Source organism: Taudactylus pleione, unplaced genomic scaffold (genome assembly GCF_031769625.1).
Source record: "Taudactylus pleione unplaced genomic scaffold, aTauple2 ptg000006l, whole genome shotgun sequence".
NCBI classification, from domain to species: domain Eukaryota; kingdom Metazoa; phylum Chordata; class Amphibia; order Anura; family Myobatrachidae; genus Taudactylus; species Taudactylus pleione.
Genome location: NW_028284409.1, coordinates 14,289,086 through 14,306,541, shown reverse-complemented (window position 1 = coordinate 14,306,541; position 17,456 = coordinate 14,289,086). Strand labels below are relative to the sequence as shown.

The window sequence follows — 17,456 nt, the reverse complement described above, 5'->3', positions numbered from 1 at the left end:
TGGCAGACTGCATGCATCCTGTGTGTGCGCTTGTGGAAGTGTCTGCCCCAGATGGCCGCATTGAACAGGTCAACTGGAAACATGACTGTAGGAGAGGGGTGATGGGTGGGAGAATAGATTGTGTGACATTATCAATGCTACCAGGCAATGTACTGTCTCCAGTATGATAGAAAGATGGCTGTAAATATTATATATCATTTTGTATTCACCAACATGTGACAGACTTTTTCATATTCATATGTAGCTTTCCATGGCTGGAATTTTTTAATAGGAGACCCAAAGCACAGTCGAAATTGGGCTAAAATCTGAAACGGCAATATACTCCATACTGTGATGCCTCTCACTCCTCTTTGGGAGGATGTATAAGTGGATCATAATGGGAGACATAAAATGGTCGTGCCCATGTAAAGTGTAACAACTTTGTTTAAAGTGTACCCATTGCGAATACATAATGGAAGTAGCCAGTGTACTAACAGAGTGTGTTAGATGTTGCAGCCTCTGCTGCCTATATGAATAGGTACCCCTTACAAATACCCTGTGGGAGGCAGATTTTACCTGGGGGTGGGGGGGCTCTGTAATCCTGCACCCCTAGGTAAAATTTGCCACTGATAAAAAAAAAATAATTCTAATTCTTATTACGCCTTGATTTTCATTTGTCTACAGAAAATATATTTTGCTTAATTTTCAGTTTCAAAGATTTTGTGGCATGATTTACAGTATATTTGCAATACAATTGTAATTTTTCAGCAGGTGCTTATAGACCTCTTATCTCACAATCCATGAAATACAGAGAACAAAAATACCTAAAAATCCAGCTTCTGTATCTTTTGCACTGGACTGTGATAAAAAGAAAGCAACAATTTAGTAGTATACAGATGAAATTTGCTCGTGTGACAGATACTGTATCTCCTTGTACATAATGCCGAATATTAAATGGCAGAAGCATAGATGCAAGCTCTTGTTTGATAAGACAGAAAAGCCTCAATTGTCACATGATGTAAAGCTATGCACTAAGTAACTTGCACTTGCCATAATGGGTCTGCTTGTCTGACCTTGTGCCCCCTCCTCCTCCTTCTCTAGGAAGCCATTACGTGTAAAGTGTTTGAGTGACACATGCATTGCTGCCTGGCTTCCATTACAACTCATGCGGTGAAGACTATTCCTTTATTCAAAGTTTCTACTTAGCTTTGTGTTTTACACCAGTTCAGAAGCAATATTAAAACATAGGGCTTAGATTTTAAGTCACGATCTAGCACTATCTTTTTAATAAAAAAAAAAAATTAAATTGCATATATGAGCAAATGTTATTGATTTGACATTAAGTCCCAAATATATAGCCAGGACAAATAATGGTTATGTGATATTTATCTACATTTATACTTATCACCTAAGAGTAATAATAGTATTTTTCTGAGAACTTAAATATAATGTGGGTCTAGTCTGGCCATTCAGAACCTCAGGAATCACTGGCAGTCTAAATGCATTAAAATGAAAACTTCAAATCATATGTATTAAAATTATACTATTCTGTATCTTTTTTTTTTTTTTTTGCAATATTTAAAAGGTTTACATTTTGTTTAAAATTCACAATTTGATTCTGGAATATTGTAAGTGAATGTGATGCAAGTATACGATATTCACCATTAGCTTGTTTATTCACTGTATTCATCTTTCAGGGTCAGACCTGGGGAAATAGTTAATATATAAGTAAATCTCAGAGCATTTTGCAGCTTATGCACCTGTATAAAGAGGTGCATTATGCATTATAATATTATATTCCTTGTGTTCTGAGAGCAGCACAATGAGGTAAGACTTATGACACGTGACTTCTGAATACCTCCTGTATCCTGGTCAGTGTACACCAGCTGTATTATGTAGTTCGCAAGAAACACAAAAGTAATGTAAATGATAGCTGCATACCCAAACAGAAGGGTGGAAATCAACAAACAAATACAAATAAGCAATCATCTTTTAACAGCCCCACAGAGCAGAGTCCTGCTCAGGGGTTTCAGTGGATGGGTTTCAGGGAGGTGGGGGCGTGTTTCAATAACAATAGCTGAAAGCCAATACTGCCCCTTTCAGAGTGCTGAGCCCTGTGCTGTAGCTTTGGAACTTCAGCAGCTAACACAGGGAACAGAGCAGACAGAGGAGCTCTGGGGATGGTGAAGGAGTGGGGTATAGTGGAAAAGAAATGACAATCTCCTGGAAGACAGCAAAAGAGCTATTGAATGAAACATGCGGTGAGGCAGAAAGTATAGAGACTTGGCTTAGGTCTTCACAACCAGACATCTTTTCCCCACATCTGCTGTTCTGGCTCAGAGATTATACTGTGTAAAAAGGATTTTCAGGGTCAAGGCTTACAGCAATTTTTAGGCTCTAATGCTACAACAGATACATTGAAGGAAGTAGGAAGAAACATCAGTGGAGGTTTGTGGATACATCAACAAGGCACACCTGCAAGTTTCCTATGGGATTGTAACTTTGTACATCATTGGAAATGGTGGTATTTATCAACACAAAGCTGAAATCACTCATCAGCTTGTTTAAGAAAAAGAGTAAGTATTCTATAAGAGCCTGCTCTGACTCAAGGTCATTTAGATGCTTGTGGTTTATTTGTACGACTTTTGTGCCATATCAAACTGTACTTTAGGTCCTCCATCTAGCAGTGATAAGACCCCTATCTAATGCTGTACTTACATTGTAATGCTATGTGGTGCAGATCTGGGTGGCAATACAAAGCCACAGTATGTACGTATGTATTTGCGTACTTGAACCCTTCCGCCTTGCACTTTATTGGCTTCGTATCATTTTCCCAAGATACACGTCTCTTTGTCAAACTCTTTCAGTTACTGTTCAGTGGTTTGATTTGCCATTGTAATTTGTATTCTTTTGAAATCTTTTGATAATTTACAACAACAAAAAAACCCTTCCTACCATTCAGATTTCTTTTTGTTTTCAGTCGTAGATAGTTTTTTTTGTTAGCACTTTGAGGTACATAATAATTGTAGATACAAGTCACAAAACAGTGGCTTATGTTATGTTTGATGTGGCAGAATAATGACTGTTACCTAGGTAAAAACATCTGTGGTTAAGGCAAAGTGAATAATTAAATATTATTTCTTTTGTATAGGACACTGTCTTTGTTCAACAGCCTGTATATGTGATTTTCAACAATGTCATAAAGGCAACAGATAAATACTGTCTTGTTCCATAATAATCGTATTGTATCCCGACTAAAGCGCAAAGTTTCTCACGGGAAGAGGATTATATAAGTAATATGTGATAGAGTAACTGATAGATGTTATCCATTTGTGGGCTGTGCCCCTTCCTCTAGACGTGCCTATGAAAAGCTTTATTGAATTAGGATTTGTTGTCTTGAGAGCCACCCTACACACAAATTATTGAACAATAGAACTAGTAGCTGCATGCTATTGAAGGATTTACTGGTAACAGGCACTTGTTAGGCATTTGAATTGATGATTCAATTAAATAGCATACATTTAAACATACAATAAATGTCTACTGTCTAATGTCATTCATTTATTTGTATGCATACTTTTGGAAAGTGATGTTATCTTACATTTTGCTGGAGATGTATTAAGCCTTCTAAAGCATTCTTACCAACCCTTTGGTTGCCCCTTTGCAGCCAGGTTGGCACTGCGGGGTATGTGGCATGGCCAAAGGGGTCGGGGGCATGACGCCACAATCATGTCATCATTGCGCCACAGTCCCACTATATAATGCTGCGATTAATGGCATTGTGAAGCAGGGGGTGGAGCCATTATGACGCAGTGCAACGCAAATTGTGTCATCTCCCGCCTATACCGCCCATTTGACTCGGGAAGTAGGTGGCCGCAGTTCGGTGACTTCAGTCTCCAGGAGACTTGCCAGGAGTGCACTCAATTTTCGGGAGTCTCCGGGCCGGGAGGGTAGGAAAGCATGTTCTAAAGTGTGGAAAAGTACAGATGTTGCCGATAGTAATCAATAAGCATCTATAGCATTTTATACAATGTACTTGATAAATGCTAGCTAGAAGCTGATACATTTCCCCCCCAGTTTGAAGAGTTCCAAGATACAAGGATCATATTTGTAGTGTGGAAGGTTTCCATAATGCACTACAGAGGCATCTCTGGTGATAACAATTTTAACCTCTGTATGTAAGGAGCAAGAGACATCCTAAAGCAGATGTATCAAATTCCAATGGTTGCTTAGGTTACACTGTCCCCACAGAGACTGACATCTTGTTCCCATAGTAGATATAGCACAATAATCTTGTCTTTTGAATTTAAAATATTATTATATTTTGTATCATGATGAAATATATGGTATAACTTTAGCTATTTTTTTAAATGTTAGTAACTAAATACAGTGTAAAAGTCATCACATGCTAAGCCTGACCTGCAAGACTATGGGGTTGATTTAGAATTGGGAGCAAAATAAAAAAAGAAAAGCAGTAACTTTACACCTTGACAAAACCATGTTACAACGGAATCAGTATGTATGACCGCTGGCCGCATGGTTGAAATCCCATCGCCGGTACACTGGCAGGAGTGAAGATCCTGACAGGTGATTTAGGTAAGTAAAACTAACCCTGCCCCCCCAACCCTTCCTTAGGGGTGCCTAACCCTAACCTCCCCCCTAGTGCCTAACCCTAATCCCCCCTAAGTGCCTAAGCCTAACCCCCCCATCCCCGCAGCCTAAACCTAAGTCTCCCAGGGGGAATGCCTAACCCTAACCTCCCCCCCGGGGGTGCCTAACTCTAACCTCTTCATCCCCGAGGGTGCCTAACCCTCCTTCTCCTAGCCTAACCCTCCCAGGGTGATGTCTAACCCTAAGTCCCCCCCAGGAGCCCCTAACCTAACCCTCCCCAACGCAGCTGTCCACGCCCGCCGCCCGGTTTACCTTCGTTTGGTATGCATGGCGGCGGGCTCCCGGCTTAGGGATAATGATAGGCATCGGGATTTCGATGCCTATCATTAGACCCCTGCCGGGATTAGACAGTCGGGAAGCCGGCGGTCGGCATTTCGATCGTCGGCTTCCTGACTTCATCTCGTTACAACACAGATATAAAATGTGCACAGATGTAGATTAGGGAAGGGTGTGTCCTAGATCAAATCTAAATTGAAAAAATAAAGCTGCCCAGGTTTCGTGGGCTATATGCAAACATGGCCAGCGTTTACCCTGCATGCAAAATTAATTTACACCCTTTGCATTGCAACATGATTTGCCCAGGAGCAAAGTTACTTCGTATTTTTTTTGCTTTGCTCCCAACTCTGAATCAGCCCTATGTTTAAGTGTTTAAGGCCTGTATTCAACTAGCCGCTATAAGTCGACTAAGTTTCGCCTCCCGGAATTTCCGCCTACATCGCGTGTTTTTGGCAAAGTCTTTCTGAGTACGCGACCACTTTTCGCCCAATTCAATTCCAAAGGACGCGAAAACGGGACCCAGCGAAACTCAAACAGGCGTAAAGTTCTGTCAGTTTTGGGGAAATCAGCCTGGCACCCCCCAATAGATGCACTGACATTGGGGATAACTAAAGATACCCCTGAATAGCCCTGCTGAAGGTATTTGGGGTACTTAAATTATCTCAATAGCTGCTATTTAGCGTCTTTGCATAATTGGTGAAGAATGGCATTAAGCAATATTTTTTTCATCAAAATAACTAGTCCCTGCAAATTTTGGGTACATGAAAATGGGTGCAAGCATATTTTAAAGTTGTTAAAGTGAAGATTTATAAAACAAAAAAAAATCCACCTGTCACAAGCACCTGCAATCAAAAAACACCTGGGGCATACTTGGGGATCCCCCTGGAGTCTATTTCGCTAGTTTTTAACTTTGTCCCCCAACTTTGTTTTTTTTCGCCCCCAAAACGAAAGTACTTTTTTGGGGTGTTGTAAAGTATTTTTTTCATTTACGCAGTTTACCTTTGGGGGACTGTCCCAAAGATGTTGGGGAGGTTTCAGAAGTGTGCACCACAAAACCGAAATTCTGCGCTTTTTTTCAACCCCTATTCATAGGCGAATCTTTTTCGCCTATTTTGATGCATTGACTTTCTGCACTGGCGAAAAGTCTTTGGAACTGAGGGGGTCATTCAGACCCGCTCGCAAGCGCAGGACGCTCGCAAGCGGGTCGATGTTGCCCCACTGCGCATGCGCACGACGGAGGGAGCTCCGTCATGCGCATGCGCGAGACCCGGCTAGCGACGGGCTCTCTGACGCTCCGGATCTCGCACCAAAGGGGGCGTGCTGTCGATGTTGATTGACAGCACGCCCCCTTTGGTGGGCGTGCCAGGGGCGTGGCTGCCAGACAGAGGCGCTCCCATGGGAATGCCTACCGTCTGAAGCCGGCCCCACTGACATCACCACTCCAGGGCTTGCGGCAGCGAGACCCTACCGCAGGGTCTCTGTCGCAAGTCCGATGGTCACGATGGTCTTGAGCATCGCGACCATCATCATGGACGCTCGCATAAGCTGTGGGTGGTAACCCACAGCTATGCGAGCGTCCATAAGGCCGCTCCATTTTCAGGGAGGAGGGCCCTGATTCAGAGCGAGCGCTCTGGTCAGAGCGTTCGGCTCTGAATCAGGCCCTGAATACGGGGATAAGTGTTCGCCTGGCGAAATGACGTCACCAGCGAGAACTTTTCGACGAAAACGGCTTAACGCGGCTAATTAAATACGGCCCTATGTGTCGTTTTAAGGAGAGTGTCAGTTTTTTTATGCAGATTACATCATCCTCAAAAAGTCATTTATTGCTAAAATGTCTGTTCATGCTGGAACTGAAGTTACAATCTAAGTAGCTCTCCTCCCTCAAACTATTAGCTTCCCACTTTTAACTGTGCTGCAAAACAACAGGTAGTTGTATTATTACCTATTATTAGCTGATAGTACTGTCTATAGCCAAGCTAGCCTGTATCTTGCTAATTATGTGAATGGAGGACCTGCCATTACATGAGATTTAATGACGGTGAAAGACTCTTCTGGAGCACATTGAATTGTTTACTCACTGATTCCGAAGAAATGCAAATAGTAGAACATTAAAGAACATCTGTACTTTCAGGGGAGATTTGGTTTTATATATATATATATATCTTAAGGTGCCTACACACTAGATGATGTGCTCACGATGCGATATGGTGAACAATTTCCCTTGAACTCTCCCCAGCAGCTCCCCGACACTCCAGCACATAATATGGTGCTAAAGAGTGTCCAATCTGACCAACGATCTTATCGTGTGTCCTTAACGATATCCAGTGTGTCGTGTACAAGATTAACAGATCTTGCCTGCTGTAGGCAAGATCTGGAGTACGATGGACGACCCGCGGGTACGCGCATCACCATATTTTGCACGATTTGTCTTTCCGATTCCTTGAAATTGGGCGAATCGTGCAAAATATCATCTCGTGTGTAGGCACCTTTATACATGCAGCAAATATTTGTTAAAGTTGAAATACGCTTGTTCAAAAGTATGCTGGTTTCCCTGCCATAGAACTGCAAGTAAAATGGGCCCGCCATAGATACATAAACAAATCACAATAAACCTTTACAGAAAAGCTTCCATCAACCTACAGATATGTCCACATACATCTATCCTCCGTGCGCTACAAGTCACGTTACACATAACGCGTGAGCACTGTGTAACTCGGTAGTATCGAGTGCCTTTTCGTGCAACTTTTTGCCTCAAAATGCGTATTATTTGCACAGCGATGTGAATATGATGCACAAGCAGCTTCTTCTGATTAAAATATGACTGCAGGTGCATCTGCATGTGAAGTGCTATGTTACAGTGTCAGCTGCTGTGACACTGTAACGCAAGGTAACATTTTGCATGCAGATGTACCCACAGTCACACACAAAATATAGGCATGCCACATATAATTGTAATCAGCATAAGCTTGTGCGTCCTAATTGTATCGTTGTGTGAAATAGACGCATTTGAAGGTAAACAGTTGCACGAAAAGATCCTCGGTGCTACTGAGTCACACGGCACTCTTACTGGTAATAGAAGATGTCTTTATGAAGTAGCTGAGTGTACCAGGGACATTTTGTAGATGGTAGGATAGTATATGATGTACTTAGTGACAGTGGAAGTATTAGCTCAAAGGGTGGTGTCAGTGGATGAAGTATCTAATGCACCGGGATGATCTGATTATGTCAAGATTGATAGATGCAAACAGAGGATATCTGAAAATGCCTATCTAGTAAACAAATGGGTAATGCCATCTTCAGATGACGTTACCCAATAGAATCGTATGGGCTTCTTATCGAGATGCCCCCTGAGAGTGGATCCAATCGGATCCCTCCCAGCTCCATGCGCAGAAGGATGCCAGGTGGACTTCTGGCTGTTAAACCTGGAAGTTCCTCTATCCAAAGCTAGCGCAACGGACAGTTCTTATCGGGAGAGCTGTCCTTTGCAATTTTAATCGCATTTCTAAGTACATACCGGGGTTAATCGATAAGAGGCGGGATGTACCTTATATACTTTCAGGTACAGATGCTCTCTTTATTGCTTTGGAATCAAATGAGTGTGTATACCAATTCACTGTCCCTCTACAAGAGTCTTCCACATAGACTAAGAAGGGTAGAGGTTATGGGCTAAATGTAATAGCCTGCGAGCCTGCGCCGCTACGGGAATGTAAGCCGGTGCCGCTGTGGGAATAGATGAGAGTATGCCCATATTTTTAAAGCTGCAAGCAGATGAACCAACTTGGTTTACCCTTTAACATGCTTGCTGCTTCTAAAAAACGGGCATACTCTCATGTATTCCCACAGCGGCACCGGCTTACATTTAGCCCTCTATATAATTAAATGTGCAAAAATAATGACATAAATAAGCAGGCATCAAGATATCACCTAACACTAATAGAGATCTCAATGCAAGAAAAATAGCACCAAATCTTTGTGTGTGTTATAATATTTAACACAAACAGGCATCTTGCTGCTGCCCAGAGGCTCTTGTCAGCCCTCCCTTACATTTTAGTAGGCTGAGTTATGTTAGTGTTGGTTCCATTATGGTTTTACTAATTGATTCTTTGCTGTTGAATTCTATTTTTGACCTCAAGCTGTTTATAAGATAAAGCCAATAAAACATCTTCCCTTTTTTTTCCCTGAAAACAACTGATTTCCTCTTTACAACCTGGTAAATCCTTAATGAGTAGCAACTCTGTCATTAAACTCCGCTCAAAACTGTACCTCCTGGAGATACATATACATAAATTCTGCTTTGTGAATTCTAGTTATTTATCAGACATTTTGCTCACTAATGCATCCAAATTGTTTCTCACATGCACTGATTTCACCAAATGTTCATTTCCACCTTGCACTGCCATATAATAACTTGTACAACATCCATATGGCAGAATGATAGCTCTCAGTTCTGTTGCCATTGCTGTCGCCACCTGACACATGTCTCTGGGGATAGTGTGGTTGTATTTCATGCTTGTTCATATCCATGGCAACAGTACAAAGCATGGAACACAGGATATTGCACTGTGACATAGGCTCTGGGGTGCTTGCGGTTATATGAGAGAATGAGACTTTATGTGCACAGGAAAAGGGTTTCCCCCTTGAATAATATCGGTTGTCTTTCAATTAAAATATATACTTGGTAGCAAATGATGTAACTGGTCATTAAAATGTGCCTCCTGCAGTGCATGACAGCTCCAGTCACTTTAAAATATATCTTACTTTATTTTTATAATTTGTGATCATAATAGATCTTTTTTCATTTACTGAACTGAAAGGGAAACCACTTTATCAAACTATATTTTGTATCAAAGTCCCGCATTTCAATTGAAACGTTCTTTCAGTAAAATTACTGTCATATGAACTAATTGAAAAAGCAAATTATATGGCAGTTATCTGTTAAGCTGTAATAGAGTTGTATTTGTCATGCAAAATGGGTTTTAGAAGTAGAGGCAAATGGATGCTGGCTCACTTCCATCACGTAATCCCACTAATCTTGGTTTTAGTGTTTAATAGTATTAATTATCCAGTTTCTTTCTGGTTAACTAGTTCATCAGCTTTTAAGATACTTTTTCCTGACTATTTATTTGGTATTATTCTATTATAACAAGTGACTGCCTATGTTAATACACACATCATATGTGTTTTGTCAAGTAATCCCAAATTTTTGTATTGGATTATGATGTTGCAGGTTAAATATTAAATACTGTTTAATAGACCGTGTTCCCAGCCTGGTCTTGAGTATGGTAGAAGATGCTCCCTCACTTAACAGTTTCCTGAAGCAGAACACTTTTGTGGAAAACATTCAATATCATGCAGCTTGTATGTGGGTGACTACTATCCGTGCCTTCCTTACAATGTATACTAATATATATACCATTTACTAATCTAACATGTTGTGCCACATGATCGGTGCCATTATACACTATTTGTATTATACATCTCTAGTTATGCCACTTGCACATACTACATACTGTATATTACATAAGGTCTAGGTTTAAATAGTCTTCCTATTCAATATACTGGTTCATACGCCTGTATTGTTCTCTTCAGCTAAAATCACATTGAATGCATTTAAGTAGCTAATCAAAGCATTTGTTTTATCTTTCTAGCGGTTTCCAATCTCGATGATGAGAGTAAGTGGACGGTCCATTACACTGCATCTTGGCACGAACAGGAGAATGTGTTCCTCCCATCATCCAGACCTCCTTGTGTAGAAGATCTTCATAGACAAGCCAAGGTGAACCTAAAAACTGTGTTGCGAGGTAAGCATCTATCTGCTAGTTATTCATTTGTCACTTATTTAGTAGCTTACTGGAAATAGAATGATGTAATACTGGGTGGCTTTACTTGTTTTAAGTATCAAGATACCTTTTCTTTGTTTGGAGCCTATTTATCATTCAATATTTGCGGCATATCACCCGTTTTTGGGGGATACCCGGAAATTTTAATTATCACCCCAATGTATGAAGGAGGGACTGCAATAGGTTTAGGAGATGCCTGCTGCAGTCCCTCTATTTCCTAAAGCTGCCGCAGTACCCAGATGGCGTTAGCCACTGTAGCCTTTGGGCTACATTTCCTAAAACTTACTTGGAGAGGTTTCCTTCGGACCCCTCCCAGGCAATGACTGCCGCACATGCATGGTCAGCAGACCACTCATGCGCAGTAGCTCTGTGGAGGTCCCGATAAAGGAGTGAAATGACCACTAATACAATCACTTCACTTCTAATTCATCCCAGGGACAGGCTCCAAGGAGCCCCTGTCCCTGCATGCGTTTTTGTGATACATTCAGGTGAAAGTTGATTTCTTCTTGCTGTGAATAGTAGCGATACGATTTTATAGTTATCGGGTCTAAAGCCTGATAATTGATAAATGTGCCTGTGTGTCAGCTTTGATATCCATGTGAATAAGCCATGTGAATACATGGAGGAAAATGCAGTGTAAAATGGGATTGCACCTTGGGTAGCAAGATATGTAGCATAAAATGGGATTGCACATTGGACAGCAGCATATGCAAAGTAAAATGGGGTTGGTCCTGGGGCACTATGAAGTGTATGCATGGCTAATTATGTCATATTTTCTAACAATTGTTGTCCTTGTATTTAGTTGAAATGTCTCAGAACCAAGGAATCAATTATTGCTATTCAAAAATGGTATTATGGCTTCTGGGGTAGATATTTTAATTGACACTAAACTATGTATATTGCTTATGATTAATGTATTATATTCCTTTAATTTAAGTTCTTCATTTCTTCAAGACACGTGTAGTTGTCATTGATTATAGTAAAATGCTGTGTAGATTTTATATGATTTGTCTCAGCACTATGGATACTAAGCCTGCTTAAGAGCTTATACTGTCTTACCACTAATCTAATGTTGCATTGGTGGGCTGAAATTTAAGAGGGAGTCTCTGTGAGGTGGAGGGGTCACTGTCAGATGTCCTGTATTTTCCCAAATGCGAGAGAGCTGTCACCATGGGAACATATAGTGACTTTGGAAAATCCGGTCTGATCCATGAAATGTGACCCGAGAACACATATGGCTACTTTAGCTAAAACAGATGAATGTCTGTAAAGTGTGACCCATCTCATTGCTAGGCCCTGTATTACCGGCTAGGGAGTATTCAATTTCATGGTAGTGATTATGCTTAATAAAAGATCTGAGAATGACTTCATATAAAGATACTCACCACAGTTTGTAGCTCTTGATGATGCTTGGTTGGCTACATATACTATATAGTATATGGACATTGTTGGCAGGGTCTAGAACGGAAGGTTAATCCCACTGGAGAGGGGCTGTTAACTGCATCTGTGAGAGGATCTCCATGCAGATTAACCTACAGTGACTGTATAGAACAGATGTGTGGTGAAAAAGATTACAGCAGTGATAGGAAAGTTTGGCAAGTCTCCAGTAAGACCTGTTACTGTTGAGCCAGAGCTAAAGCGAACAGTAAGTTCATAGTTCATAGACAGATTCTATCCTCCATGTTCATCCATCAACTCTGACTTCCTATTGTGTTAAATTAGTTTTTGCAGACGCCTGGCAGTGAGAGCCAGGGCTGAAGGTGGCAGTTCCTCATTGCTGAGGTGTGACCATGAAAGGGTATCAGCTATGAATCTTTTATTATGTGACATGCCCCAGACTACCCTCTGTTAAGTCATGCTGAGTAATATATGCATTTTCCCAAGTCTCATTTTGTGTATCCAGTTATTCAGAAGTATTAGTCTATGTGAATAGACATTTTGTTTTACATTTAAGGACAAATGTGTAAACTTGGGAGAAGCCACACTTCAGTTTCCGAAAATACACTAAAACCAGTGTTGCCACCTCAAACTGTGGGACCCAATGCAAATGGCATGCAGGGCCCCCGAACCCGCTTCCAAGCCACAAACAAACAGGGGACACACACAGATAAACACACTGACACAGACAGACACGTATAGAAAGCAGACTAACAGGGGTATTCAATATGGGAGCGAAAACACAGTTTTTGCGTTAATCTCGCACCTATGACGTCATTATCGCAGGTTTTAGTTTTACACCGTATTCAATTTCAAAGACTTTTCGCAGGTTCGAAAAGTCTTTGATAAAAAACGGGGATAACTTTTCACCATTGAATAGGTGTTGAAAAAAGTGCAGAATTGGGGTTTAGGGGTGCAGGCTTAAAAAAAATAGCCTGCACCCCTGGGAATGACATTTAAAAAAGAACTGTGTCAAAAAAAGTTTTTTAAAAAAAATAGGGACACCCCAAAAAATGTATTAAAAAATTGGGGTGAAAAAAAAATGGGAAAAAATTGTTTAACAATAGGGAAATAGGTTCAGGGCTATTCTGCAAGTATGCGGCAGGTGTTTTCTAGAATAGATTTATAGCGGCAGGTGCACAAATGCAGAATTTTTAAAAACTTACTTAAAAATATGCTAGTACCCATTTTCATGTACCCCAAATGTGATGGGACCTCTTAAAAAACGAAAAAAATAACCTAAGTGCTCTTCTGCAACACTTCTTCAATGTCAGGAAAAAACACCTGATCCCCCATGTTTTTACAACTTTAGTGGGGTCCTACAATTTTTTTAAGGAAAAATTCGTAACTTTACGCAAATCCAACTTCGCAGGCTCCCGTTTTCGTTAATTTCATATTGAATACGGGGATAAGCAGGCGCGCACCCGATACTTTAACGCAGGTAAAAGCTCCGATATGAAACGTAAACTTCGACAGCGAAGTTTACGTTTCATATTGAATACCCCTCTAAGGGGTCTATTTACTAAGCAGTGTTAGAAGACAGAGTGAAAAGTGATAAGAAAGTGATAAGGTGCCAGCCAATCAGCTCCCAACTGTCATTTTTCAAACAGAGCCTGTGAGATGACAGATGTGAGCTAATTGAATGGCACCTTGTCACTTTCTTATCACTTTTCACTCTGTCTCCTAACACTGCTTAGTAAATAGACCCCTATGTGTAGCATCCAGTATGCAGAGGTGTAGCTCTATCAGTAAAGTGTTTGACTGTGGCATATATAAGTACTAGGGTTCCAGGATTGTTCATTGTGCTGATGGGCAGTTGCTAAATAAAATCTTAATCACATCAGTGTTAGATTTAATTTACCAGACATTGATTTGATCAATATTTTATTTAGCAACTCTCCCTCAGAAAAATAAACAAGCATGGCATTTTACTGATATGCAACAGTCAAGTACAGAGTATCTACCTTAAAGTGTGTCTCTATTACAGACCTAGTTATACTAACAAATTATTTAATGTTTAGTTGGACTGTTGTACAAAACATTTCATTCACAGTAGTTAGATAATCAATTGTACCATCAGTTTGTCCCCATTACTGAACCCATAGTGGCTCTGTATTTTCTTCAGCCATGTGAAAGCAGTTTCCTGTTTGTACAGTACAAAATGTCATACTGCTTTTGCACTGACTTTATTATAAGAGATTGTACTTTCACAATAAGGGAAAAGGCATCTATCTCATGTTGCTTTTGTCATTTCAATGCAGGCACCAAATGTCTGTGATTGGGTATATCCTACCTTTTATGCCATACATGGATGGGATAATGAGTTATTTTCAAAGTTGTCTTTGCTTGTTTACCCTCATAAAAAAGTTATAATTCTTGCCCAGACATGCTATCCCCTCCTGTAATGCAATTTCTCTGACCTAAACCTATAATTAGGTGTTTTTTAGTGTATCATTTAAACTGACCAATTACATAATGTATTTACCAACTCTCAGAGGTTCTGACTTAAGTGCTTAAAGATTTAATTCTGGTTACTAGTTACATTTTCACTGTTCTACACCTAACCCAGGAACTGCACACTGAACTAATAGGTTCCTGTTTCGGTAGCAAAATGCAGTGCTTATTGCTCCTTGTGCCAATTTGACAGTGTGGAACCATAAGCAGCCAGCCTTTGCGCTAATGTCTTTCATTGATCTTCCAGCTCACACCTGGCCATTATACAAGCAACTTTTGTGGGCACGATAGCACAGAGAAAGGGCCGCTCGGAAAGGGATGTACTCAAAATGTCAATAGTCAGAATGTCAACATGGACATTTACAATATCAATATGGACTTAATGTTGACATGGTCATTTGGTCATTATGTCGATATTGTGAATATTGGCAGTCACAATGTCGACGTTACAGGGTTACGATTAGGGCCACCACAGTAAAAAAAAAATTAAAAATTATGTGGACTATGTTGACTTTGTACTTGTCGACATGTCACATGCTAGCATGGTGTACCACAACCCCAAGAAATGCTTTCTCAACTATCAGGCAACTTCAATTAGCCGCAAGTTGACGTGCGCAATACGTTCCCCCGGATAAAATGCTCTGAACTATTCAATTACAGACCCGCGCCCAGAGCTATTTAATTACAGACCCACTTTCAACCCATGAGTAGGCCCAAGGCAGCAGTTAATTCTAATTTCTGCTCGCAACTACGGAGGTGCTGAACACAATAAAGAGCCTACCGGAGCCAATCTCTGTAATCTTTGTACCCCCACCAAGCCACATAAATTGGCTCGGCACACCTGACGGGCCATGTGGTTGAGCAACCAGATCTAAATGAATTGGTGCCAGCATTTTAGCCACAGTAAAATGAAGGCCAGAGATTTTGCACTTAATGGAATTTCCTCTTATGTTGAAAGCTTGATGGAAGTTCAACCAATCAAACAAGTGTTTTGCTGGGACACTAATGAATACACTCAGCATACCCTTAACAGTTAAGTATATTACCAGCACATGTCAAAAAACTATTTGCGGCAATTGTTCTACATAAAAAATAAAACTAATAAGGAGTCATTCAATTCAATAAGATTCAACTTTAAAGGGCTTTGTTTAGTGGCAAGTAAGTGCATGAATAAGTATGTTTTCTGGGTAGAATGGAAATTTGGCCTATAAAAGCCCAAACCTTTTATGTCTTGTATGGTGGTAATTGTAATAAGTGGATTCCTTTAAAAAACAAAAATGATATAGAAGTATAATAGGCTGTATTGCCATTTTGCTTCATGACAGCAGATTATTGCTTTGTACGTAATCTTTTACTTTTACTGTGCCAGCTGGAAGTAAGATTTCTTGGCTGCAACACCTTTTGAGGCACTAGTAGCTAGTTATTATAGTGGAGTACTGGGGACTAAAGCCAGTAGTAGCGATTAAAACTAATCCTGGTAATACAGCCACCATTGTACCTGTCAGTTTGGCACTTCTATTCTCTGTTTATTTAGGAACTGAGGAACATCAAGATTGTTCACATCTAAAGCTGGGTACACACGTAAAGATTTTCTGTCCAACCATTCAACTAGTTGATTGGTTGGAATGAAAATCTGGTAAGGTATGAAAGTAAATGGCAATCAGCAATTTGCTCCCAAACGCCGGAAAATGGGCAAAAACTGTTTGAACAAATTGTTTGATCAAACATTTAACAAACTTGTCTGACGACCATTTTCATCTGTTTTCTGGCCTTTAGGAGCAAATTACTGATCATCAGTTACTCCCATACATTACCAGACTTTCATTCCAACCAATCAACTAGTTGGATGGTTGGACAGAAAATCCTTACCTTTGTATACAGCATTAGGATATCTGAAAATCAACAGAATGGCATTACCTGCCGACTTCAGACAATACCTCAGCTATTGTATAAGTGTGTGTGTGTGTGTGTGTATATATATATATATATATATATATATATATATAATAAGTGCTATTTTGTACTTTATATAATAATTAGCCAGCATTATGTGAATAAGGCTGATGTCACAATAAAATTAATATTAGCGGAGCAATAAATGTCCCTGAAATAGTGAAACATTTTTAATTGTAAAATCAGAGAGCTAGAACATAAGCCACATTCTATTATCATTCATTCATATATATATATATATATATATATATATATATATATATATATATAGCTTGGATTGTTTTACTGCAGAATATAGCTACAAATAAGTCACTTCCTAATATCTATCCAGATGTCGTGCTCATTTACATGAGCTGTGTATCTGCTGAGTCAGATAATTAAGTAGACATCTGGTGTACATTATTGCAGATACATGTAATTTATAGTAAGTTTGCATATTATATAGGTAGCTATACATCTGTTAATTTTAAATATAATTCTGCTGTATAAACCCACTGATTTTTTAATGGATACAGATAAACTCTTATTAGGTAATGATATAATCATTAAGTCAGACATTTATAAAATAGCAAGATGCTAACTCACAGCAACCAATCAATGTTATTTTTGTAAAACAATGTTGAAAATAAAAACTAATATCAGTAGTTCTTATGAGTTACAGAACCGGCCATGCATAATAGTGGGTGTGGCCTGAGTGAGGTTAGCTAGCATTATAGTGAACATGTAAAAAAGGTTTATTGTTTAAATGGCTATAAACAGGAAATACTACTATGATATTGTCACAGATCTTAGCATACAGAACAAGCGAGGAATAATTATCATTTGTCAGTACACAGAGAATAAATA

At 39.8% G+C, this 17,456-nt stretch overlaps 1 protein-coding gene across 3 annotated transcripts in view; it reads left to right on the top strand.

The window, feature by feature from the left end:
- The window catches only part of NHSL1 (NHS like 1), a 214,493-nt gene that overhangs the window by 164,645 nt on the left and 32,392 nt on the right, over positions 1-17,456 (top strand). For all 3 annotated transcript variants that reach the window (XM_088453485.1, XM_088453398.1, XM_088453550.1), the window contains exon 2: positions 10,575-10,727. In XM_088453485.1, coding sequence (XP_088309611.1) covers positions 10,575-10,727 — 153 coding nt within the window. The remainder of the gene's footprint in view (positions 1-10,574; positions 10,728-17,456) is intronic.